The sequence below is a fragment of the Sciurus carolinensis genome, chromosome 1, assembly GCF_902686445.1.
Source record: "Sciurus carolinensis chromosome 1, mSciCar1.2, whole genome shotgun sequence".
Classification (NCBI taxonomy): domain Eukaryota; kingdom Metazoa; phylum Chordata; class Mammalia; order Rodentia; family Sciuridae; genus Sciurus; species Sciurus carolinensis.
The window spans coordinates 159,326,767-159,354,670 of record NC_062213.1 but is presented as its reverse complement, the minus strand read 5'-3'; the positions used below and the strand labels follow the sequence as shown (position 1 = coordinate 159,354,670).

At 35.8% G+C, this 27,904-nt stretch overlaps 1 protein-coding gene across 1 annotated transcript in view; it reads left to right on the top strand.

Annotated features, from left to right (window-relative positions):
• Nucleotides 1–27,904, top strand: part of Patj (PATJ crumbs cell polarity complex component) — a 357,561-nt gene that overhangs the window by 37,625 nt on the left and 292,032 nt on the right. Inside the window, 7 exon segments of the mRNA XM_047564312.1 lie at nucleotides 7,394–7,612; nucleotides 9,666–9,768; nucleotides 12,548–12,639; nucleotides 13,929–14,070; nucleotides 18,098–18,244; nucleotides 21,166–21,242; nucleotides 23,525–23,581. Of these exon segments, the coding sequence (XP_047420268.1) occupies nucleotides 7,394–7,612; nucleotides 9,666–9,768; nucleotides 12,548–12,639; nucleotides 13,929–14,070; nucleotides 18,098–18,244; nucleotides 21,166–21,242; nucleotides 23,525–23,581 (837 nt within the window).

The window sequence follows — 27,904 nt, the reverse complement described above, 5'->3', positions numbered from 1 at the left end:
GTTGCATGTGTGTGCCTGTATGTGTATATGTGCTGGGGATTGAACCCAGGCTTCTTACATGCTAAGCATGTACTCTACCAGTGAGCTGCAACCCAGCCCTGAGGGTTTTTTGAAAGGATTTTTTGTATCCTGCAAAGGGATGAAACATTATAGAGTATTTTTATGTCTTCCCCCACCACCTTAGAAATTTTAAAAGGCTCGTTTGCTGGAGTTGTGTTTTTCAAAGTGCAATGTATAGTAGTTATTTTGAAAAACAAAGGGTCAAATAAATTTAAGCAAAATCAAATATGTTTCTTTACTATAAGAATTTTCTGAGTTTTTTAATATACTAATGTGCATTATGAATTTCCACAAGGACAATATGATGTGCAGGATTTCCCAGATTAATCCCATTGACACACTGTTGGGAAAAGCCCAAGTCTGATTTTCACCCTTTCCTGGAAGGGATCGTCACGATTTCAGATCATCAAGAAAGGGGGTAGGGTTATGCCCATCAGAGTTGTAATGGAGAAGCAAACATCTTAGGGCAGATGGTGTCATCTGCCTAATATGCATTATTCTAATGTAATCCTCAAGCAGTCTTATGAGTTTTATTTCCAAGTTATTGATATGGGAACTGTTAAGAAATGGCCCAAGGTTGCATGGCTAGGAAGTGACAGTCAGAATTGAGCCCTTATCTGTTCAAATAAGCTTTTCTGCTTAAGTCTATTTATGAAAAGTTGATCCTGATGCTTTCCTTTTCTGATACGCACTGTGCAGCCCTGGTCAGACCTATCAGCAGTGAATAGCCAGCTCCAAGAACAGCAGAACTCTTGACCTTTTTCTAGAGGGAATATGGTGAGGTGTACACATGAGGACAGAGCAGTGTTTGCTTCTTTAGCTCATCTCAGCTGATGGCAGGTAAAATTCTGCAACCTTCTGGCTATAACCCATTTATCTCATGCCTGGCCCTAATTTATTTTTCTTGGTTCTGCTCCATGTTAGGCTTGCTATAACTCATAAACTAACTCTGATTGTAATACTTCAATACACCAGGCTATGGCACAAGATGTGGTTTATACACTTTCTATTAGCTGCCTCTGGGCAGATTCTTCTTAACCCTCCTACATCCTAAGTAAGCATCTCAGAAAGGAAAGAGCATAGCGTCATAGCATGGGAGCAATAGACTCAGTTGAAGTCTTGAATCATGGGCCTATCACTAACTCTGGTCAAATTGCTTCTTAGTTTACTTTCGTGATTCTGCAATTGTCTCCAAGCCCACTTCCTGGTTTGGTGATTTGTTAGGAGGACACACAGGACTCAACATACAGTTGGAATCATGGCTGTGGTCTGCTATAGTGAAAGAATACAAAGCCAAACAGTAGCAGAAAAGGGGCATGAGGTGAAGTATCTGAAAGTTCGTGTGGAAGCCATCAGACACTCAGAGCCGGGGGTTTATTAGATGTGGTTACATAGGCACGCACTGTCCAGGATGCACCAAAGTCCCAGACTTGCAGATGACAGCAAGTATTCAGGAGAAAACTAATTGCACAAATAGTTTAAGTACAGTGAGCCATTCTTAACAGGGTGTGGTGGGAATGCCCTAGAATCTGAGCTCCCAGAAGTTAGCCAGTTTGTCCTGTGGTGATTTTCATAGTAGGGGAATATGACTGTCTTAGGTCATTAGTGTGAAGGTGAACTCAAGATTGCTTGTGATTATAGAGTGATCCTGTTAAAGGGGTTAAGTAATACTTTTTTTTTTTTTTTTTTTTTTTTTTTTTTTTTTTTTTTGGTACCAGGGATTGAACCCAGGGGCACTTAACCACATTTTCAGTCCCTTTTTATATTTTATTAGAGACAGGATTTTGCTGAGTTCCCTAGGGGCTTGACTAAGTTGCTGAGGCTGGGTTTGAACTCGAGATTCTCCTGCCTCAGCCTCCTGAGTTGCTGGTATTACAGTCATGTGCCACCACACCCGGCTACTAATACTTCTTTTTTCAAAGAATATTAAATTGTTACAATATGAAGTTAGAAAAGAAATTCAGTATTTCTTTTTTAAAGGGGCTTCATAAAATAGCTCCTTTAATTGAGGAGGTATGACAACACTGAGATCACTGCAGCTTAAAGAATCATCAGAAATGGGTATGTGGGGCGACTTGATATGAACAAGGCACTAGGTTAGACATTTTACGTATACTATTGAATTTAATGCCCACACTCTATGAGGAAGTAATTTACTAATATTTTGCTTAAGGTTTAGATTAGGATAAGCAACTGACCTTTGGCTATACAACTTGACCAAAGTAGAGCTAGGATTGAATTTGGGTGTGTCTGACTCCAAAGCTCTTCCTGTCTTTCTGCTGTGTACTACCTCTAATGTTAGGAAGTTAGGTAGAAAATAGCATTCATTGTTTATTTATCTTTTTGGTACCACGGTTTGAACTCAGGGTTACTTAACCTCTGTGCTACATCCCCAGCCCTTTTCTTATATTTTATTTAGAGATAGGGTCCCGCTGAGTTGCTTAGCACCTCACTAAGTTGCTAAGACTGGCTTTGAACTCACAATCCTCCTGCCTCAGCCTCCCAAGCCACTGGGATTACAGTTGTGTGCCACTGTACCTGGCATGCATTCATTGGTTTTTTTAAAAACTGATTTATATAGAAAATGTAATTTTAAATTATTCCAATAAAGCTGGAGGAGGAAGGGGAGTTTGACTAAAGTTCTTTTTTGTTTCAAATTTTCACTCATGTATACAGTGTGAAATGCCATATTGAAGGGGTTTGTGGCGGACTGAAAAAGAAAAGCTGATTTATATGAAACTTTTTTTTTATTATTATATGAAACTTTGAAAGCATTTATTGAGATTTACTTAGTTACAATGACCAGTTAATATAACTAGGGACGATTTAGTGAATAGGAAAATACATGATATTGTGTAAAGACCTATCTATTAGTGATCCTCAGATACTCTCTGATACTCCCTGGAGTAATAGAGAGTATCTGAATATCCATAGCACCTGAGAGACACATCTTAGCGCATTCCATCCCCTTATGGCAAAAGTATAAAAATTTTTCAGAAGCTAGTTTTGTATTTTGTTTTGAAATTGATAACAGGTGATGCAGAACTTCTTTGTTTTGCAGAAACCTCTTTCACATGATCTGGAGGAATTCTGGGGAAAGTAAGACCCATTGGCTCATCTCATTGTGTCCAGAAGGTGACCATTATAACACAAGCCTATTTAAAAGTTGTCATAAATCATTGGCGTTTTGGCATGAGACAGTTATAGTGGGAGTCATAGTAATTATCTAGTAACCTTTAATATAAGAAGGAATGGCACCAAGGAAGGATTGGATGGACATGTGGACTATGGAGGACTTTAGTTAAGAGTAGACAAGGCCCAGCCACTGAACAGGTGTATTTTCCCAAGCAGTTTTGTTTTGAGTGATTCTATAGATATTTTCCTTATCCTTAACAACCAGTTGAGGGCTCTGGGGATTTGAGTAGGATAGGACAGGGGAACTCGGGTTTAGTTCTTTAATTTGTTGATATAAAGTATGTGTGTTTTATAAAGTCGCTGTTTTCTGTTAATGACATGTTGTTTTTTGATCTGTAAAAGAACCAGCCTATAAGCAAAGATAATATTATAATTTCATTTTCTGAGTTATGGAAGTGTTTGATCCCTTTTAAAGTTTTTGGAGTAACAAATTTGCTTTCTTTACTTTTTTTAGGAAATTTGCTTTCTTTACTTCTTTTGTAACTCAGCCCTGAATTCCTATGGGCTTTCTAATTTTTATTTTTAATTTGAAATTTTTTTGGTACCAGGGATTTAACCCAGGGGTGTTGAACCACGAAGTCACATTTCTAGCCCTTTTCCTTTTATAAATTTTGAGATAGGGGCTTGCTAAATTGCTTATGGCCTTGCAAAGTTGCTGAAGCTGACTTTGAACGTGAGATCCTCCTGCCTCAGCCTCTAGAACTTCTGGGATTACAGGAATGCACTGCTGTGCCTGGCTTAAATAATTTTTAATTGAAATTATCATTCACAACAATGTATCAGAGAACTTAACATGAAATTTTTTTTTAGCAAAAAGATGTTAACTTGGACTAAAGTATTTTTTTCTTTTTAGCTCTATCAATGATATTCTTAGTATTTTCACCATAATTGTGTGATACCCTGTTGCATCAAGCATTTTAATTTTTCTGCCTTCCACATTATCTTTGGCAATATACATCATTTTTTTTTCTCTTGTAGAAGAATCTATGGGTTAAAATAAACTTTTATATTTGAATATTTGATTAGCACCCCATGCTTGAATGTTAGCATATCATAGCTCTTTATTAGCTTTCACTGATTCATGATTTTTGCTAAAGAACAAAAGGAACTTTATTATGCATCTTAATTCCCTTGCTCAGACTACAGGTTATGGAAGGAGAATGTTGATCAGAATATATCAGTAAAATGCAGTGCTTGGGGCTGCTGGACTTAGACAAGGTAGCTGTCATTTTGGTGTCTTTCCTATCAATCTAATGACTATTTTTGCACTTACAAATTCCTCCAGAACACCTGTTTTTCTGTAAGAAGAAAATGTTTGACTTTTAGTGACAGATGCAAATTATCTACATCATTTTAAAGCAATAGATGAGGTAAAATAGGAAAAAGGAGTGCTTATGAAATGACTAAATATATAGTTAATGGTGAAATGCCCCTCCTTCACCAAGTCAGATATGAAAACATTTATTAGCTATTATTTACTCTTTTGGTCAGCTCATAATTCTGTTCAGGAGTAGTTTGATTCACAGGACATGAACTCTCTTGAGCAGTTTATTTTACTTCAACTTTGTTGAATGGGTGAGAACAGAATATCAAATTATTATTATTAAATATAGTTCTTTACTAGGGAAAATGGAATAAGGCAATTCTTTATTCCTTTTTTTCATCATAATTTTCTTCTTGCATCTCTTTCCTTTCTCAGATCTTTGCAAATGCGTCTGAATTCAATTGCATTTGTGCAATCCTGCTTATCTTCACTTGCAGTTACTTCTAGCACCTTCTGGAATGTTTATTCTAAAGCTCAGAATTTTGTACTCATTATTTTGTTCTGAAGCCTTCATTCAGGATCCTGCAAAATTGGAGAAAAGGAAGGATGGTGAATGGACTTCAGTTTTAAGACTTTTTAAAACTTCTTCTTTTGGAATTTCATCTATAGCCTGTAGAAAGTGCCACCTGGAAGCAGGATTATGAAGCCTTAAAATCAAATTAACCCAATTATCATGCTCTATTCTAAGCTGTCTTGTTCTTCCATTTGCAAAATAACTCTTTTTCATCTTCATTCCATTTGAACTTTTTGGTAGTTAAAATTTCTTAAGAAACAGTAAATATTCTGTCTAATAGCAGCCTTCATGTATGAGAGATCAACATGCTCCAGTAACGTTACTCTGGAGTTATCAAAATACAGTGCACATATAACTAAATGAGGAGAAACGTCAGTGGGCATTGGATTGAATTTTGGTTCCTCTGTTTACTAGCTTTATGAGTTTGGTCAAGTCAGTCAGCCTTTTTTTTTTGTTTTTGTTTTTTTTTGCAAGTCACATATTTTATTCAGAAATTTTCATTTTTCCTGAGTACATTGTACTGTACTGTACTTCTTAAGGTGGTCGTAACACTGTTTTTGGAGACATATGCCATCAATGTTTTGCAGAGAGATGTTCCAAGTCTTATAGTCAGTTATCTACATATAATTTTCTCATTGTTCTCTGAATGAGGTAATATGAGAAAATGATTTTTAAACCATGCATAATTTTTTTGAAAAAGCTATGTTGACATTTTATCTTTCATATACTGTAAAAATGGTAATTAAAGAGAACTCAAAATTTCAGATGGAACAAATTAGTAAAACTGCAGATGGATCAGCTATTTCTCAGACTCCACAAAGAAATTATAAATATTTTGAACTGATATACATTTTGATAAACTATCTTAAACTTTCTATGACATATACATTCACATAGAAGAATATATATAATGTCTGTGCACATTAATGTCATAATCACAATAATAACCACCAATGTACTTATCATCCAGCTTAAGAAATAGAACATTTTGCTAAGAAAAAAAGAAAGCTCTATCAAATCCCAGTTTTATGGTGGGGCACCGTGGCATATACCTGTAATTTCAGCAACTCAGGAGCCTGAAGCAGGTGGATTACAAGTTTGAGGCTAGCCTCAATAATTTAGCAAGGCCCTGTCTCAAAATAAAAATTAGAAAGGCTGGGGATGTAACCCAGTGGTTAAATGCCTCAAGTTCAATCCCCACTACTACTTAAAAAAAAAAAAAAAAAGTCCATGCTCTAAATGGGTCCTATATCAGGACTTTAAATGCCTCCTATATGCTAATGACTCCCAAATTTAAATGCATAGTTTGGATATCTCCCCTGAACCCCATCCCTGCAATTTCAGCTGTATACCTTGTATCTCCACCTGGATGTCCGGGGGGCATTTCAGACTGCACAACTCTAGCTGGGAACTCTGAACTTATTCCCACTCATCTGTTCCTCTGCAGTCGATCTCAGTTCATGGCAACTGGTTTTTCTAGTTACTCAGGTTTAAATCTCTTGGGGTTCTGTTTCCTTTTTCTCTTCTCATACCCCATGTAGAAACTATCAGCAGATCCTATTGACAGTTCATTAAAAATAAGTCTGGAATCTACCGTTACGACACCCCAACTGCTAACTGAGTCCAGGCCATTACCTCTTCCCAATTTTTTTTGCTGAAGTCTCCTAATTGGTATCTCTGCTTTGAGTTTTTCTCCTGTAGTCTATTTTAAGCACATAATTTTGGTGGATCTTGTAAAAAGTCAATCTGATATCATTCCTCCATTCAGAACCCTCCAATGAGTTCTTGTCCCAGGCACACAAAAAATGCCCATTCTGAGGAATACCCTCTGTTAACTTGCGCATCTCTTCAACTACTCTCTTTCCTCACTCTCATCTGCTCACATTGGCAACTTTCTGTTGGAGACTTGGGCTGAACTTGTTGGCCTTTACCATTCCTTAGCTTTGTGCTAGCTTCTGCTTTGACTCTCCTCCCTTGAGGTCAGGGCTTTCTGAATTCTTCCTTGCATACATGGTCATTAATACTCTGGCTCCAGATCATTAGGTATGACTGAAAGTCTCTCGCAAATGTGCACTTTAGAATTGTCATTATTTTTCTCATTTTGAATGAACCTTTCTGTCTTTTGCGTTCTACAAGGAATTCCTTTACTTTTTTGCAGACTCAGCCATTCATTAAAAATACTGTATTTTACTCAACATTTTAGATGCTTCTTTTTGTCAGAATTGGAAGTATGGTGAATTGTTATCAGTTAGTGAATTAGATTGATTTCTCTGAATAATTTTGTTTTTCTCATATTAAAGGATGGAAGACTTCAGACAGGAGACCACATCTTGAAGATTGGTGGCACGAATGTGCAGGGAATGACTAGTGAGCAAGTTGCCCAAGTGCTGAGGAATTGTGGGAATTCAGTCAGGATGCTTGTGGCTAGAGACCCAATCGGCAAAATTTCAGAAACGCCTCCGACTCCTCCAGCCTTGCCTGTTACCCTGCCTGCTGTTGCCAACATAAGCCCTTCCTCTGTGAGTGCTCTAATCCTTCTTGAATCAAATATGAGGTATGAGACAATGCAAGATAAGAAATCTTTTCTACTCACAGTGCCACACCGGCATGAGTAGCAGCATCTCAGTGTTCACAGTGAAGCAGAGGAGACCCCAATTTGGAGACAACCATATATACCTGATTCCCCCCCCCCTTTTTTTTTTTAAGAGTTAAGTCTTTTAATCTTCTTGAGCCTCAGCTACTGATTTGTAAATTGGAAAATTTCAAATTTTCCAAAGTTCTATTTCATTAGGTTGGTGAGTAGACATCTAGGTGATGGAAGGGAAGCTATAAATACTGATCAGTGTATGTGTGAGAAGATCACTAATAGATACACACTGGCCAAAGGGAATAGCTACTAATAATAATGCTTATTACACTTGCAAACAAGTAGTTTTTATAGTTATAAAATAATAATGATAATTATTAGTCATTGTCTAGGTGCTGGATAATGAATTCTTTACCATGCTTGTACAAGATAGGTCTTATCATCCATTAATAGAAGAAAAAAATTAAAGAACTCATTGAAGGCCTCATAGAAAGTAAATTTGTAAAAGCTGGAATTATTTGAATTCAGTTGGTTCATTCCAAGGTTTGCCCCACTATCTCACGGACTCTGAATGAAAATAAGGCAAAAACAAAGAAATAACTTTAAAAAAGAGGGGCCAAAAGGAGGAGGAGAGAAAAGAGAAGTGACTCTAATGGAAAAGGATGGAAGGCCACTGGTCAGCATCTGAAACATCACTCAGGGTCTTCTGGGAAGGTGTTTGCCTTTTCCTACTTGGAACCATAGGAATGGAAGTTTTTAAATCTACAGTATTAGAACTTTAAAAAGGTTATTTAAAAATTTCTCCAAATTGTTACAACCATTTCTTTTCCCTCCCTTACTCCCTAGCCTTTTACTTCAGTGAAGGACCAATGAAGTTTGCAATAAATGGGAACTTGATTCAATCAATTTTTTCTTTGCTTTCCCCACTTCTGATGCTGGGACTTGAACCCAGGACCTCATGTGCCAGGCAGGCATTCTACCACGGAGCTACATCTCCAGCACTCAGTACTTTACTTTCTAATATTACTATTTTGTATTGAAAGCAAAGTATTATGTGTTTAGGTACCTTACTCCTTTACAGAAATGTTTTAAAAACAAGTATTAAAAACAAATTTTGCCAGTGGTGCAGGCCTATAATCCTAGTGACACAGGAAGCTGAGGTTGGAGAATCACAAGTTCAAAGTCAGCCTTAGCAACTTAGCAAGATGCTGTCTTAAAATTTAAAAAATAAAATAAAAAGGCTTGGTGATATGGCTCAGTGGTTAAGCACCCCTGGTTTCAATCCTTGCTCTCCCTCCACCCCCAAGAAAAAGTTTAGGGTGAGTATTTTTAATATTACTGAGATTTTTCTCAGTGAATGTTAGTTTTCTAGTATATGACAAGTTACTACACATTTAGCAGCTTAAAACAATACCCTTTGTTCACATTTCTTTAGGTCAGAATTCAGGGTGGACTTGGCTAGGTTCTTTGCTTAGATTCTTTTCTCGTAAGACCAAGATCAAGGTGTTGACCTGACTGTACTCTTTGTTGGACACCCTTGGAACAATTCACTTTTAACCTCACTCAACTTGTTGGCAGAATTCAGCTCCTTGCAGCTGTGGGGCGAGGTCTCTTTTTCTTAGCTAGCTATCAGCCAGAACATGTTTCAGCTCCTTAAGCCCCCACCCCAGATTCCTTTTTACATAACCCCTTCCTTTTTCAAACCACAAGTTGAGTTCTTACATTTTGAATCTTTTTCTCTTCCCTTTCTGCTATCAGTGGAAGAAAACTTTCCTTTAAAGGGATCCTGTGGAGATTAGGCCCATTTGGGTAATCTCCCTTTTGCCATGTAATGTAACATAAACATGGGGGTACCTCCAGGGATTGTTTTTCACAGGAACCATCTTACAAATCAGGTTATCACAGAAAAACCTTGGCAAATCTTGCACAATTTGACTATGTCACACAGTTATATAATTAAACATATATAATTTATTTCCTTTTAGGATAATTCTTCTCTTTTTGAAACTTACAATGTTGAACTCATTAAAAAAGATGGACAGAGTCTTGGTATTAGAATTGTTGGCTATGTTGGAACATCTCATACAGGTAAATGAATCATTTCTATTTTATATTTGGAAATAATTGTGAAGGATGTAAAGGTTTCTAGACAGTAAAATTAAGCACCTGCACATTTTAATTTAAACCCTGAACAATAAAACCACGAATCTGTAATAGCAGGCAGTTACTTTTCAGTGAGCAGAGAATCACATTTTTATCTCAGTAGTTTAATAAGTGACTTGATAGTCATTAACAAAGAATTTAATTGTCCAGTTCAGCATATAACAGTTGAATTGTACCTCCTTTTGTTCTAAAATAGATGTATTTTAAATATTATAATATTTAACAATATATTATGGTATTATGGATGTGAAAATACTGCATATATTGTGTATTGTGAAAAATATTACTATTATGTTTAATCACTAAAGAAACAAAAAACAAGTATTTCCTTAGAATTATTTTCCTTTCATATAAAGGAAATACATTGTATGCATTGTGAGAATAAATACATGGTTTAAGGGCTGGGGTTGTAGCTCAGTGGTAGAGTGCTTGCCTAGCACATGTGAGGCACTGAGTTCAATTCCCAGCACCCCAATAAAGTATTGTGTCCATCTGCAACTTAAAAAAAACAACAAACAAATAAAAAAAACATGACTCAAGTATCTCTGAATAAAGTTCTCTCAACTTTGACCTATAAAGTTAGTTAGCTTTGGTAACTTTCACTGTAAAAGTTTTTCTATTACTACAAGAGAATTTTTAAAGTAAGAAAGAATAAACCTTTCAATAAATATTTGCTGGTTACATGAAAATTTACTTCAGAGTTCTTGTTTTTTCTGAAAAAATAGCAAGATCAGAGTGTTGATTTCTTTAAAAAAAAATTGTTATTTTGCATACTTAGAGCAGGTGGAAAGATTAAGTGTGCTAATGTATTCAAAGTCCTGAATGAAATTCATGTCAGACCACCTTGTGCTATTTCAGCCTAATGAAATACCTTTTTTTTCAAACCTTTCGATTTTTCTAAATGTCACCTTTTTAGATTCAGAATTTAAATAAGTTCCAGAAGAGCTAAGTGTGGGTTTTATAATAATGTTGCAAAGATACCATATTGAGTATTTGTCAGTATGACATGTCTGCTTAAGAAGTCATAACTTAGTTCCTAACTTATAGCCTAGATTGTAAATAAAAGTAAGTGATAGAAATTGAGAAAATTTGATGTTTATGTTATTGAATAAGGAAAATAATCATTTTACTACTTTGCCATCAAAAGAAGTTTTTGAAATTTTGTGGTTTGGGCAGGGTGGGCGGGTGAATCCAAGAATTATAGCTTCTTAAAACTCAACAAACTTTTTAAAACGGTAATCTTAAAAAAATAATTTTTACTGTATTCGAGTTATTGGACTTTTTAGGTAACCCTTGTTTTAGTTCTATAGGGGACAGAAAAGTGAATATAAGAAAAATCAAGATTGTCAGGCATGCTGGCACACACCTATAGTCCCAGCCACTTTAGAGGTGGAGTCAGAAAGATCACTTGAGACCTGGGTTTTGAGACCAACTTAGGCAAGGTAGTGAGACTCTGTCACAAAAGAAAGAGGGGCTGGAGTTTTGGCTCAGTGATAAAACAGTTGCCTGGCATGTGTGAGGCCCTGGGTTCAATTCTCAGCACCACATATAAAAAATAAATAAATAAAAAGATCCATTAACAACTAAAATATTAAAAAAAAAAAAAAGAAAGAAAGAAAAAAAGAAGAAGAAAAAACAATCTATTCAGGGAGACAAATAGGTAAAAAAGCAAAGCAAAACAAAACTTTTTAAATGTTTAAGGTTAACTGAAATATATGTTTTAGCAGACACACGAGCAAACTGTCATGGTATGGCAGATGAAAGATTCAGTTTGATGAAGGGAAATGGAGAATTCACAAAGAAGGAAGTATTTGAACTAGGAGTTAAAAATGAAAATTTTGATGAAAGGGATGAGGTTGACAAGAAGCAAAAATTAAATGAGAAAATATAAAATCATGACAGTACTTAGGTTTTGATGGAGTGTCAGAGTCTGGTATGTCTAGACTTTTTTTTTTTAAGGGATGTAGTAGAAGATGACATCGAAAAATAAGTTTATCAGATTACGGAGGGCCTTGAATGTGATTTTATGAAATTCATATATTATGTAGGCAGTGCAAACCCACAGATATAGATTTTTCTTCAATAAGTGATATTTTGAGTTCATTTGAAAATTAATACAAAATTATTCTGAACTACGTTATTTTTCCCCCTAGTTTCCCTTCTTTTTAAATAGCCATTTGTTTCTGTTTAAATGCTCTAGTTTATGGTATAAGGATTATTTCATGTTCTGAACTCACTCTGGTTTTGTTTTTTAAAGACCATGTGTACTTTTTTTTTATTCTGTGTTTGGATAGCCTGTATGAGCAATGAACTAAACCTAGGCAGGAAGACCTGTTAGGAGACCGTTGTCACAGTGCTGATGAAAAATGAGGATGGCTCATGCCAAGTCAGCAGTAAGAATGGAGATGGACCAAGACTTACCCTGGGCTCTCCTGAATTCCAGCTCAGACTCAAGTGCATTTCATCAAGGTTCCATTACTGATTATTTTTCCAGAAGAGTAGTCATCAGTCAAATCATTTTGAATTCGGGTCACTTGTGATGGTGACAGTTTGAAATAATCCATCAATTTCTCTGCTTGTGTTCAAAATAGTATTTATCAAGCCTCCAGTCAGCCTCTTCAGCTAATTAACCTCTTGATGTGAATTTTGCAATCAAGGCCTAATTAGAGCTTTCTTCCTTTTCCATATGGCTGTGTACCTTCAGGGGAAGCTTCAGGGATTTATGTGAAAAGTATAATACCTGGCAGTGCTGCATACTACAATGGCCAAATCCAAGTGAATGACAAAATAGTTGCTGTAAGTAACTGCCCTCTTATTTAGATTTGGATCAAGCTGAAAAAAAAGGTTGGTCTTTATATCATATCTTTGAGAAGAGGATGACTTAATCTAGTTTCCTAAGGTTTTTAAAGAATGAAGTTTACCAGTACAGTGAAATCTTACTAACTTGAGCTCTTAAGACCCTAAATTTGATTTTTTTTTTTTTTCACAGTCAGTTAAGAAACAATTCACTAACCATATAGGTAGAAGGGGAAATCACACAAATGTTTGCATGCATGCAACTGAACAGTCAGTTGAAAGATGTTTTAGCATTCTCCTAGAAAGTGTTTTTTGAGTATTTGTGTTTTTAAAAAAATCACTCATTTTATATACAATTAATAGGCCATTAGCCAGCTCTATTCATTTCTGTGAAACTAGTTTTGCTACTAACAGTAATTTTGAGTATACCCCAAATCAAATTTTTTATATATTTAAAAATATAACTTTTTACTAAAATTGGTCTTTCCCCATTTAAGAATTAAATTGTAGATATATATTTTTAATATCTGTACATGTACACACCTGCATATGCACAGTGATTCACCTAGAAACAAATGCTGGAAGGTATGATTTGAATTTTTGTCCTCAAGTCCAACTAAGGAAGCACCTTTTCTGACTCTTGGCTTTTATATTAATGGGCTTTGGAAGTGGCTTGGTGATTTGCAGAGTCTGGAGGCCAGTAGTAGCAGATGCTTTGAGAAAATACCAGGAAAGCTAAAGTAATGGTTTGGCTAGCTTGCAGAACATTGAAAGAGAAAGCCTCTTGGTCCTGCTGGATTTCAAAATTGTGGAGTTGGGTTTGACTTTGATTAAATGTACCTTTTTCCATATACTTTTCCAGGATATTAGAAGACCTAACAGAGATCAGTGTGTTTCTTTGGAAAATATTACATAGTAATATCATAGAAGTATGAAGTATTAGATGATGTCTTTGATTTTGATAATAATGACTTTTATTAACACATATTGAACTATGTGTAACAACTGACCATTCCTTATGGAATTTTGAATAGTATCAAATTAAAACCCTCTACTTCTCAGGCTGTTAGTTAAAATGTGTGATTTAAGAGTACAAATTTGAATTTGCTTTTTAGTTTGTATGAGAGTTTGTTTTACTAGTTTTGCTTCTTTATTCAAAAGTACTTTCTAAGGTTTAATATAAATTATTTTTAGGATAGCATGAATTGCTTCCTATTATTCAACCTTGCCAGAATTAAAAATAACAGCTAACTTAAAACTTCTGTTTAATCAGTCTATTAATGTTTTAGGTTGATGGTGTGAATATTCAGGGGTTTTCGAATCAGGATGTTGTTGAAGTATTACGAAACACAGGGCAGTTGGTGCACCTAACCCTACTTCGCAGGAGGACGCCCTCATCTGCTTCTCCCCTTGAATGGCCTCCAGACAGGGGTAAGGAATGCTGGCATCCCTCATCTGCCCTGGTGTCTAGGTTTGAAGAATAGCCATATTATGGTAGTTTTTCTGTGAATTTGAATAGGAAAAATTGCTCACCTTGTATAATGCAGTGATGGAGAAGTGAATCAGCTTGTTTGTGCCTTGAAGTGTTTCCTTTGCTTATTATGAGATGTCAATCTGGAAGTTAGGACATGAACCCTGATATGCACTAAGCTCTGTGAGCTTCTTTAAAATAGAGATGGAGGGGGCTGGGGAGATAGCTCAGTCGGTAGAGTGCTTGCTTTGTAAGCACAAGGACCTGGGTTCGATCCCCAGCACCCAAAAAAAAAAAAGAGATGGAAATCCAAAAAGCTTCTAAATTTCATTTACTGTTTGTATTTCAAAAATAAAGCTTTGGCACCTTTTGTCAAAAGTAGACATGAGCCACTTGCTTGTTAATGCTTTGACATTTTACAAACTTTAGTTTTTTTATATTTTCATTTTTCCTTCTTACTCGTCCTCTTCCTTCCTTCCTTTTCCTCCCCCACCCCTCTCTCTTGTTCCCTCCAGTACTGGGAATTGAACCCAAGGACTCTTTAACCACTGAACCACATCCCCAGTCCTTTTTATGTTTTATTTTGAATCAGCATCTTGCTAAATTATCCAAGCTGACCTAGAACTTGTGCTCCTCCTTACTCATCCTCCTGAGTCCCTGGGATTACAGGCATATACCACTGTGCTTGGTCACCATCATTTTCCCTTTAAATCGCTACACTTCATATCCTTGTGTATACGCATTCCTGTTCTGTTTATTCTTTGAGGCATATAATCACACTACTTTGTATTGTAAACTCTGGTGGCACGTAACTGTTTTCCTCAGCTATACTAACAGCTGTGATTGGTGTTTTTTTAAAAAAAATTGTGGTAACACTTAACATGAAATCCACCCTCCTAACAAATTTTTCAGTATACAGGACAGTGTTGTTAATTAACTATATGCACATTGTGTGCAGAAGATCTCCAGAACTTTTCGGTCACATAATCAAAACTGTATACCCATTAAATAACTCCTTATTTCCCCCTCTCCAGTCCTTGGCAACCACCATTCTACTTTTCATGTCATTTTGACTACTTGATACCCCATGCAAGTGGGATGCTGTGGCATTTGTCCTTCTGTGATGGGCTCATTTCACTTTGTATGGTGCCATCAAGTTTCGCCCATGCTGTAGCATGTGACAGAATCACCTTTTTTAAGACTGAATACTGTTCCACTGCTTGTATGTACCACATTTTCTTTTTATTTATTCTAAATGTACACTTGGGTTGTTTCCACCTGTTGGTTACTGTGAATAATGCTGCCATGAATGGTTGGCATTTCTTTCCCTTTTTTTTCGTTTCTTTCTTTTTTGTTTGTTTGTTTGTTTGTTTTGGTACTGGGGATTGAACCCAGGGGTACTCAACCACTGAGCCATATCCCCAGCCCTTTTTTGTATTTTATTTAGAGACAGGGTCTTATTGAGTTGCTTAGGGCCTCACTAAGTTGTTGAGGCTAACTTTGAACTTGGGATCCTCCTTCCTCAGCCTTGCAAGCCGCTGGGATTACAAGCATGCGCCACCACTCCTGGGTAGCATTTCTTATTCTAGTAGTTGGCTGTACAGTTATGGATATCATTGGATTAATCATCTAAAAAATATAATACGTTGTTTAAAGTCCCATGTTAAGATCATAGGAACTTTTAACTGGTTATATTCTTCAACTTTTTATTGTTAAACTTTTAAACATACAGCAATAAAAAAATAATATAATGAATATGAAAGAATATACTATTTGGATCCATTAGTTACCATGTTGTCATATTTCTTTAACTATTCATCTTTTTTCCCCAAACCATTTCAGAGTGAGTGGTAGACATCATGGCACTTTGCAAACTTCAGTCTATATCTTATCAAAATAAGGACATTTTCTTACACAATCATGATACTTTTATCACACCAAAGAAAATTAATAGTAAATCCTAATATTAAATACTCAGTATGTGCTTGAAATTCTCGATTTCCTGAAACTGTTTTTTGCATTTTCTTTTTCTACTCATTCCCAACTCCTCCTCCCCGCCAAATCTCCCCAAACCAAGGCCCAGTCATGTGTTGTTTATTGCATGTCATGTGCTTTTGGTTTCTTAATCTAGAAGACTTCCCCACCATGGGCTAGCCTTTTACTAAAAAAAAAAAAAAAAAAAAAAAATGGTGCATTTTAGTTATACATAATAGTGGGGTTCATTTTGACATATTCATAAATGCATAATAATTTTCTCCATTTCAGTCCCCAGTACTATTCCCTTCCCTCCTCTCTGGCACAGACCTGCTGAAGGGATTGATCCACTTGCCAGTAGAATGCCACATTATGAATTTGTTTCCTTGTGGTGTTATTTAATTTGTTTTTCTACTTATGTTTCCCTTAGTTAGAAGTTGAGTTACACAATTAAGAAACTACAAATCAGAACCATTCTGAGATTCCATCTCACTCCAGTTAGAATGGCAAGGCATCAAGATTACAAACAATAATAAATGTTGGAGAGGATGTGGGGGAAAAGGAACACTTTTTAAATCTTGGTGGGATTGTAAATTAGTAAAACCACTATGGCAAATCAGTATGGAGGTTCCTCAAAAGTCTAAGCATGGAACCACACGTGACCTAGCTATCCACTCCTCGGTATTTGTCCTGAAGAATTGAAGTCATCATATTATAGTGTACATGCATACCCGTGTTTATAGCAGCATGATTCACAAAAGCAAAACCATGGAATAAGCCTAGGTATCCATCAGTGAATGAATGGGTAAAGATAATGTCGCATATATACCCATGGAGTTTTATTCAGCTAAAAAGAAGAATAAATTTATGTCATTTCACAGGAAAATGGATGGAACTTGAGACCATTAAGTTAAATGAAAAAAGATGAACTCAGAGTCAAGGGTTATGTTCTCTCTCATGGAAATTAGAGAAAACGAAAACAAAAAGGGTTGGGGGCTTTCTCATGAAAATAGAAGGGAGACCATTAGAGTAGAAGAGAGACCTGGGGTGGGGGAGGAAAAGGGGAGATACTAAGGACTATACATCAACCAAATTATATTTTATGTTGTATGTAGTTTATGAGTATGTAATAATAAATCTTACTGTTATGTATAATTATATTGCACCAGTAAAAATCATGGAAGAAAGAAGAGCTAGCTTTGTGCAGTACCATAGCCAATGAGGTTTATCCTCAACAAGATTATTGCTGATTGAAAACTCTTCCCAGTGTCCCACCATGACAATTTGAAATATAGTCAGCATTGGCAATTTTTGAGAGTCTCGATGGAATAAATGAAGAAGCAAAGACAGAGTGATATTCAAGCTAAACATTTTAATAAGAATGCTTTATAAATAATGTGTAGTTATTTTAAAAATAATCTAATATGAAACTTGTTCAGCTTTTCTTATACTTAAAAGATGCATAGTGAGGCACTTCCTGATGACTTTGGATTGCTCCTAGTCCTTTACTTAGCTCAGCTGAATGAAGGGAGAGGAATGGTCTGCACCCAGGGGAATTCTTCCTCCCATTCCCTTCCAGTTAATAAGGTTATACAGTCTTATTTGTTATGTATGTGATGGTGTCATGCTAGAACCTAGCAGAGCCCAGAGCATTTGGTTTAGCTTATTTTGCATATCTTTTTTCCTCCCTACCACAATAGCAGGAGTATAAAACCCTGACGTTTTTTTCTTTTCTAAAGCTGTACTGAAGAGCATCTGCCCCTGCTTTGTCATGGACTTCACCTTTCTTTTTTCTTACATTGCCTCATTCCTTATTCTTTCAATACTATCAACAAGTTTATTTTTGGAATCTATCGGTTATCACAGTTGGCATTTTAGGTTAAAGAAATCATAGATATATGTTACCTAAGGTGGTTTTAATGAGGTTTTGAAAAAGGAAGGACAGGAGTGACATATGCCTACTTAAATACACATCTCAGCTACTAGCGATTCCAGTCTCTATTCTTATTTTAGGAACCATTGTAGAACCACCAAAACCGCCAGCCCTCTTTTTAACTGGAGCAGTGGAAACAGAAACTAATTTGGATGCAGAAGATGAAGAAATTGAAGAAAGAATGGATAAGCAAAAAAAGGACAACATACACACCTTAGAAAAATTGGGTAGGCTCAAAGCATTGATTTTAGAGCACTTTGACTTTCTCGTTTGTTAACTACTTCTCTTTATAGTCAATCTAATGTGAATTTTGAAGATTTAAAGAGGGGTATTCATAGTATCAGAATCTTAGTGTTTGTGGCAGTTGTGGCCAAGCATGTTCTTGTTGAATCTTTGTTTAATTTCATTAATTTTGAGTGCATGTTTATTAGTACGTGATGACTTGTTCTTAGCATTTTTAATTATTGCATACTTTAGTTTGAATATTATCATTGATGTATCTCTATTTCTAGATTATAGCTGTCTGTATACACATAGCAGTGTTTCCTTTTCACCATAAAAATTAATAATGTATATATTTTTATATTGTGTCAAAGTTCCAGGCTGCTATGTATTTGCTCTTTGATATTCTTTTCAGTTGCTTTGCAACTTCTTCCTTTGGTTTATACTTTGATATGTCAGCTATTATAGTCGACTCTATTCTGCATACATATCGAGTCACAGCTTCGCCCAGTTCCCCACACAGAGGTGCTCAGGAAAGCCTTACCAACTAAGTGAAACACCTTGGAACACTTATCACCTTCCATGTTCCAGGGACATTTTGGCTTTGTCCTGCCTCAGGAAAGAAGAGCCTAAAGGAAGGTGTTAACCCCTCACTCAAGTTAAAAATTTTCTGATTGGAAAATCTACCTTCTTATTTTTGACCTAGGTAAATAGCAGTTAATCTTTGCTATTTTAATTCAGTTGAGCTCAGATTGTTTTCAGTGAGATGTCAGGTAAAAGTAAAATATATTCTAAAGTTAGAAATAAACAAGTATATTTATATATTTTGGTAGTAGATCTGAATCCAGGGATGCTTTACCACTAAGCTGTATCCCTAGTTCGTTTATTTTAAACAGTCTCATTAAATTGCTGAGACTGGCCTTGAACTTGTGATCCTCCTGTCTCATCCTCCTGAATCTCTTCAATTTCCAGCATAGTCCATCACACCTGGCCAGATGTATTTTATCCATGCTTTTTGTTTTGCTTTGTTTTGGTACCAGGTATTGAACCCAGGGACACTTAACCACTGAACTAGATCCCCAACCCTTTTTACTTTTTCTTTTGAGACAGTCTTGCTAAGTTGTTTAGGGCCTCTCTAAGTGGCTGAGACTGGATTTGAACTTGTGATCCTCCTGCCTTAGCCTTTCAAGTCATTGAAATTACGCGTGTGAACCACTGCACCAGGCTATCCGTGCTTTTTGGATCAACTTCACTATGTTTTTTTTTCTTCATGCATATGTACAATTTTAACTCAGAAGTAAAACTTAGATCTTCTAACTAATATAAAGATAGCATTCATTTTTGCTTTTGCAGTCATTGTTTCAGATAGTCATGTTATTCATCTCTTTGATCATTTTGTGTAGCCTAGAATTTATTGAGCTGAAAGTAAATTAATCCCTTTTCTCTGGCACATGGTCCTTTGTAAGGTAAAAAGAGTTAATTAGTGAAGTGCCAACATAATTTTATACATGTGTATGAACTATCATCTAACTATCATGATTTTAGGCTTAGAATTCAGTCAGTACATTGCAGATTTTGTTCAGATTCATTTACCAGATAAATTAATGCCCAGAAGTAACTTACCAGGCAAGATTCTAGAACTCTCTGAGAATTTCTTAAGAACGCTTAGAATTTCTTAAGGAAATGTTAACAGGCATGGGCACAAATGTGTAAAGCCCAAGTGAATTTGATATTTTGCTTTTAATAGGATCTTTGGTTAGTTATCCCCTAAATGTAATCTAGCATATCAGTTAATATAGTTACTTCACAGATGTCCTTTTGTGTATCTAGTAATTTAAGTTCTTCAGTGCTCATTAGTCTTAGACCCTGGTTTCTGAGGTTAGCCTGTTTTACTTAATGATTTGTGTTATGTAATTAAGCATTATATGCACCCAAGACGAGCTGTCTGTGCTGAAGACTGAAAGAGCTGATGCTGCATGTGACGTTTGATTTTAGGTAGACAGTTATGTCAGTTGTGAAAGTGTTCTGTAAATGCCCAAGCTTATAACAAAATTGAGAGTTTAACTTAAAGAACAAAGGTGGAAGTTTTTTCATTATGTGCAATTAGTGTGAATATAAGTTAAAATTGTAGTTTTAGCACTTGAACTTTTATCCATTAGATGTTATTCAAACTACACACTGTGCTCTGAGCATCTGGCCAAGGTCACGTGGAGAATAGACAAGACACTTAAAATCTGTCTTTGCTCTTTCAAATGATCTTACCTGGGCAAGAAAGGCAATATTACATCAAGAAAATCATAAAGATACACGATCTTAATAACCAAGTAGGGACAGAAGACTGGTGTAATACCAAAGGTTGTGTTCTATTGAAGCTCACACAGCTTCCAGTCAGACCAGGCAAGCCTGTGTATCCATCTGCACAGATAGGAGCCTGCTTCTGTTGTGTCAGTACACACTGTGGACTGAAAAGATGTCTCAATGAGCTTTTATTTTTCCAGTGGGTAGATGGAATGGTACTACTTTGGAGTGATCAACATTTAAATTAAATCCTTGTATGCCCTAAACATATAAAGCAAAGCCAGATGCATTTTACTGATAAACTATAGAATGTTTACATGTAAACTGTATATAATTCAGATTTCACTTATAACTCATCATTTCCTCTTCCCTTCAAAATATTCTTTAAAAAACAAAAGCCCCTTCACAATTTTGTCACAGCTGGTCTTTACATTAACATTAGTCTTATAAGTCACCTCTGATTTACTTTCCCTAGTGGACCTAGGTTAATGCATTTTCCTTTTTATTCATTTCCCCTTTACTTACTGAAATGGTGCTGTTATTGAAGAATTTTAGTAGTTAAGTGTGTTTGGCTCACAGTAGCTTCAACATTTTCTTTCTTTCTTTCTTTTTTTTTTTTAATGTCCAGAAAGGGTCCTAAACTCTCCAGAAAATGAACTAAAATCCAGATGGGAAAACCTACTGGGCCCTGATTATGAAGTAATGGTATGTTAAAGTCCTCTAATAAAAAACATTCAATGTCTCATTTCAGGTCAAGCTCCTAACACTGCAAGTGAAAGAAATGGGAGAGTGAAGTAATAACTAGCCTACCTTTTTTTTTTTTTTTTTTAATCTGCCTTTCTTCTCTATTGGATCAATTTAAGTCTTCCTTCCTTCCTTCCTTCCTTCCTTCCTTCCTTCGAGCATTTTAAGCTTTAAGAAAAAATTAAGGACTGTACATAAGCTTCAGTTATAATTAGTAGACAGTTTATATTGAAACCATTTAAGTTGACAATAGGCAGAAAAATATTAGAGAGGGCTTGCCTTTAAATTTATAACCTGTATCAGCTGCTTAAAATTGTTGGCATTTTTATGATTGCTTTTATGATCTGTTTGTTTTATTGTACACTGAAAGGGCTGTGGATATTAGTCCTATGTTTCACAAAGAATCTTAGTTTTATGAGAAAAATGAAAGAATAATTATCAAATGTATTTAGAAGAACAGGAAGTAATCTAGGTGAGGTATAAGTTTATAGTGCCAGTGGTCCATTAGACTTCCTTTCACCTGTTATTAGGTTCGTACAGTAATGGATTGGTTACATTTCCCTGTATGAATCCACATGAAAGCAGAAAATCATGTTAGAAAAGCCCAGACAGGGTTCACAAATGCAGTAGTAATCAAATATTCTTTTAAACTTCTATTGTCATTCACATTTTCTTACATATGTTTATCATTAATACTGCCTGGAGATTCTTTTTCTCTTGGTTTTGAATATCCAGTCACTATTGTCAGGAAATTTCCAGTGTCATTAAGATGAGTCAAAATGGTTCACCCTTAAATCGCCTTTCTAATTTTGTGTTGGCATGTCAGTTCTCACAACTGTTGCTTCTCTACTTCACAGACTGAGTGTCTTGTCATTAGGCTATCAACTAGCAAATGACCTTTTTTTTCTATCCTTAGTGGTTTGCCATTCAAAGGAATGTGATTTATCATCACTGGCCAGTATTATGAAAGGCTTTTGTATGTTAAAATTTTATCCTCATAACCACCTTTTCAGATTTTATTTATTCTATGGTGAAGTCATAACAGGGAGATTAAAAAGAGAAGGAAATTGAAGTTGGAACTTTAAAGCAACAGCTTATTCATGGAATATTGTAGTTGGCTTCTTGTTCTGAGCAATGAGGGGCAGAAAGAGGAGGCCAAAGTGTATGAATGAATGCATATATCCTACTATATCTTATTTTCTTCAAGGATCAGCTTATCTGAAATGTACTTTTAGAAGCTTCGGTTGAATCATTGTTCAACTTATCCCCTCCCTCCAGATGCACCATATTTTATTAACAACTTACAGATGCAAATCGCCTACTTTTGCTTACAAGGAATTTGCTTCCTGGATGTCCACCACTGAAGCTCAGAACAATAATTTTAGGCCAGGATTTAAAGCTTTAAGTATTCCTCACACTTCCCACCAGGGACCAGGTCTTTCTGTTTGTGCCTTTGCCAGCTGTTTCTCCTGGGGAAGTGACTTGAGCTTGTTAGGAAAAGTCAGATGCTCTCTTTTTCCAAATTTGTCTGATTTTACTGACCTTGCAAATTTTGTTTTAAAGTCCAAGTTTGGAAGTAAAAATGGCCATCTTGCTTTTGTCAAAAGAATATAATTTTTATGGATTCAATATAATGAAGGATTATATTAAAATTTTAGGAATCATGGATTTTTAAAAATAGTAGAGTCAGCGCTCTGTATCTGCTGGTTCCATATTTGTGGGTTCCACATTCTCAGATTCAACCATGGATCAAAAATATTTTTAAAAAATTATCTGTACTTTTTTATCTTGTCATTTCCTAAACACATAACAATGATTAACATAACAATTATATTGTGTATTATAAGTAATCTAGAGATGAATGAAAGTATAAAGAAGGGTGTGTGTGAGTATATACTTAGATTATATGCAAATACTACACCATTTATATAGGGGATTTTGGATTTTGGTATTCTTGGGGGTCCTGGAACTAATCCCCAGCGGATAGTGAGAGACAAATGTATACATATTTGCCTGTCATTTTCCTTCAGGTTTTGTATAATTTAAGAAAAATTACTATAGAACAAAAATGTTCCAACATTTTAATTTTTTGTTCTACACATCTGTGATTTCAGAAATACAGGAAAGAGGTTTTCAGATGGAGTTATCAACATATTATAGGTTTTGCAGATGTTTTCAGAAAACCTAGGAAGAAATAAAGTTGTACTTTGACAAATATGGATATATTTTTCTTTGAAATTTAGGTTGCTACTTTGGACACACAGATTGCAGATGATGCTGAGTTACAGAAGTATTCAAAGGTAAGCATTTTTAACATTACCAGTCTCATAGTTGTGAAGAACCTTCTCTAAATTCTTGCTGAAGAGACTGAAAGTATGACCTGCAGTTTCCAGAACTGAGTCACAGATGTTTTCTGGAAATGTGATGGGTTCTCACTGCTATGAAAGGTGATGGTTGGATCCTGGAGTGGATGGTTGAAGCTTGGGAATGGGATCCCTCAGCCACTTTCAGAAACCACCCTCTCAAGTGGGACTTTCTGGCTCACCTGAGAGGTAGTACGATGAGTAACAAGCAGAGTGTGTTAGCTTTTCAGGTATCATAAGAAGTCCTCTGAATAATGTTTCATGAAAATCAAGACCAGGAACATAGACTTAAAAAGCCTCAGGTCCAGATGTTCATATTCTGAGTATAGGCAGTGGTCGTTCTTGAACACAAAACATTTTTTTGTTATCTTTATTTCTAATGGCAAAATGTGGGAAGGTAACTTTTACAGGTTTTCTTGACATTTTTAGTGTCCTCTCACTGTAAATTAATTTTATAGTTGTAGATAGTCTGGGCAATTGGAACCTAGAGAAGACTTCTGGGTGGCTTTCTCAGCAAATGATAAGCAAGGCAAGATTTTTCTGTCAGAATAGTTTCAAAAAAACATTTTTATATCCTACTTGAGATATAAAAGCTGAGCCCACCTTAAACTCTGCTGTCAGATGTAGTATTCAGAATGGGTTTTCTGGGTGCCACATGGGTTTTGTAAGAAGTGGAGTATCTCTTTAGATAGTTTAACTGTTTCTGCCTTTGAGTATTTGGGATGAATATTTTTCTTTCATAATTTTATGTTCAATGTCTCCTTATCTCTTAGGCTTGTATTTTCAAGACTGACACTGGCAAATATTTCTTTCCTTCTAAGGTTACCTGCATTTTGAGCCACTTCTTGCTATGACAGTTTTGACCAATTGACCAAACTTTCCTCAGATGTATAATGTAAAAGCAACATGGCACACGTTGTTAAATTATTTGCTAAGTCATCTTATTTCAGATCATTGATTAAATAATTGCATCTAAAGATGTTGAGGGAGATTTCATTAAAAATGACAGGAAGAAATTGAATACCCCTTCAAACTTCAGTTGCTCTTAATTATCATAGTATGGTTGAACACTTCCTTGGGTTCTGGTACCAAACTGCCTGAGATCAAATCCTAGCTCACCCAGAATCTGGAATCTGTGTGATCTTGGAAAATTATTTGAATTCTGTATATCATTTGTGATGTGTGTAAAAGAGGACTATTAATATGTTATTAATAAATTTTTACCTTATGATTTGTATAGGAATGTGCCTAGAATAATTGTAAGCCTATTGTGGGCTGCTGTTACTTATTTTTATGACTCTGGAGATCAAACCCAGGGCCATATGCACACTGCAATGCTTTACCACTTGCCCCGTTGTTGTTGTTATTTTTATTCTTGTCGTTACCATACAAATTTATACTAAACTCAGACATTAGATAGTTTCTTTGTAACTATCTTCTGGTTAACTGGGTTTCCTTTTTCTGTTCTACTTGTAACATCCATCTATTGAATGCTTAATTTTAGTTATCTTTCTTTTCTGGATTTTCCATTTTAGAGTAAAATTTTTAAGTGAAACTCTCAATGTAAAAAACAAACAAACAAAAACCAACAAGTATATTTGCCATTCTTTTTTCTATTTCTTGAACATATTAATAATAGATCATATGGACTTTAATTTCAAATACCTGGGTGAACTTTTAGTCTGTTTTCTACTGTTGGATGTTTTCTTATTGGTTTTTGATTGTATCTCTCATCATACCATAGATTGAATGTCCAACATTATGAATGATAACTACAAAGGGCTTCAGCTGATGTTAGCTTTCTCTGTCCAGAGATGTCTGACCTATCTATAAAAGGGGTGTGTATGCTGGTGGGCGACCCTGTGAGAGAGGAGGCAGGGGCAGTTCTGGGAATGTTCAGACTCTCTGGTTTTCCCTCATTCTTTTTTTTCTTTTTTTGCGGTGCTGGGGATCGAACCCTGGGCCTTGTGCTTGCAAGGCAAGCACTCTACCGACTGAGCTATCTCCCCAGCCCCCCCCCGCCCCCCCGACCCCCCGACCCCCTGCCATGCTTAGTATATAGTCTTCCTGGAATTCCTGGGTAGTGGGGCTGGGTCAGGGTGGTGGTGGAGGTGTTACTGTTATTGGACCCCTCATCCCCACAGGACCACAATTCTACTCCTGTCTCCTTGGCACTCTGGGGCTGCCAGAATCTTTACTTTGCTTTTTAGAGGTTTCCAGATTAGCTTTTTCAATCTCCTGTGCCATGTGGCTATAGAATCTGGGAGATGTCCTTGGCCAGAAAACATGTCCTGGATCAGGCTCAATTCATCACTTAGTTCATCAGGCTCAGCTTTTCTGCCCTCACATCCATGTTCAAAGCCATAGGAACCAATATCATCATATTTCAGAATATGTGAGAAAGGGCAGTGAGCACACTTGGTGTATACTTCTAAAGAATGTGATTCTCTCTGCAGGTGTTCTGTCCTGCCTGTACTCCCTCATTGCCTGCCACCAACCTTACTCACTGAAAGCAGCCTCTATGCAGTATACATATTTGTATTCAGTAGCTCTGGTGTAGAGGGTGGAGAAGGAGATGACAGGCCTTCAGAACCACCTTGTGAAATGTTACAGTACATTCAACTGTACATTCATTCATTAATTCACCCATTCATCAGATAGCTACTCTGTGTCAAGTCTTCTCTTGGACATTGGGATTCCAGAAGAGAACAAAGTGGGGAACTTGTATTTCATTGGAGGAGACCAAAAATAAATAAGTTGCTTGGTGTTGGTGACACGTGTCATAGAGAAGGGAATTTAGGAGTCAGGTAAATTTATAAGACCTCATTAAGATGGCATTTGAGGAACATTTTAGAAGTTGAAATACCTGCCTAATTTTTACTCTAAATAATATGAACAATAATACCTGTGTTGTAGAAGGTTAAATATAAATACATGTGATATGTGCCTTATTTAATATAGCTCAGGCACAGCATAATAAAATGTCCAATAAATGGAGATTTCGTTTCCCAGTTGTGTACCTCCAGTCTTTTTAGACCTTTCAAAGCCCCTTTTCTTTTAATGTGCTATTTTAAAACATCTAATTATTGAATTGAAATTTTGTTTTGGCATAAGCTTTTTTTTCCCCCACACTGGAAGAGAGTCATCCATAATTTTATTATCCTCTTTTCATTTTCATTGTTACCTGTATAAGTTTATATGTTTGTAGCTAGTACACTCTTCCTTTAACATGCGTATGAGAAAGAAGGGGTGTATAGTGTTTTTTCACATTACGTTTTCATACATTTTCTTATGTTGATTTCTCTATTGCACATGTCCATAGAATATTTATTTTGATAAGTCTCATATATATATATATATATATATATATATATTTTTTTTTTTTTTTTTTAATTTGGTGGGCTTGAACTCAGGGCCTTGTGCATGCTAGGTAATTGCTGTACCACTGAGCTACATCCTCAGCCCTATAATTTATCAAATCCCCTTGTAATTAGAAGTTTAGGTTATAAGTCAGTAGCTTCTCATTTTCTCCCTACAGAGTAGCCACATTTCACATTTCACAACCATTTCACAGAAGTGGATGCTAAAGGTTGCACAGGTTGAATGACTAGCCCAAAATTACACAACCAGATAGCAGCAGAGCTGGGCTGAGGTTTAGAGTGTTTTCATTTACTCCTGAAATAGTGACTGAGCTCCTGTCGTTTGCCAAACATTATGCTGCCATCTCTGAAGTGTGAAATGGGATAAATCCTTGCTATTATGGAGCTTGGATTCTGGGCTTGGGTAGGGACATAATAATAGACAACTAAAAGATAACTGCACAATAAACTTATTAATGCCTTACAGATTGGGAGATGTTCTACAAATGAATAAATGGGGTGAACAGAACTTAACTGGAGAAGGTCACTTTATTTATTTATTTTTTTTAGCTTTTCAAAAATTTAATTTTGCTAATTTTAATTTAATTTTCTCCATGGAACATATATTCTAAGACAGGATAAACAGTGGGGATGAGGAACATTGAAAATAGCTCTTTCTATAATTATTCTATTGTAGATTCATATTTAAGGGAGAATTCTCTTTTTGCATGTATGATATTTATTTGTTTTTATTGATGAATAATATTATTATATACTTTAAAATTGACATTCCTGCTTATTTATGGTGCACAGTATTAAAACTTGATAAATGTATGCAATATATAATGATCAAATCATAATCATTAGTATTTCCATCTCCTCAAATATTATAATTTCTATG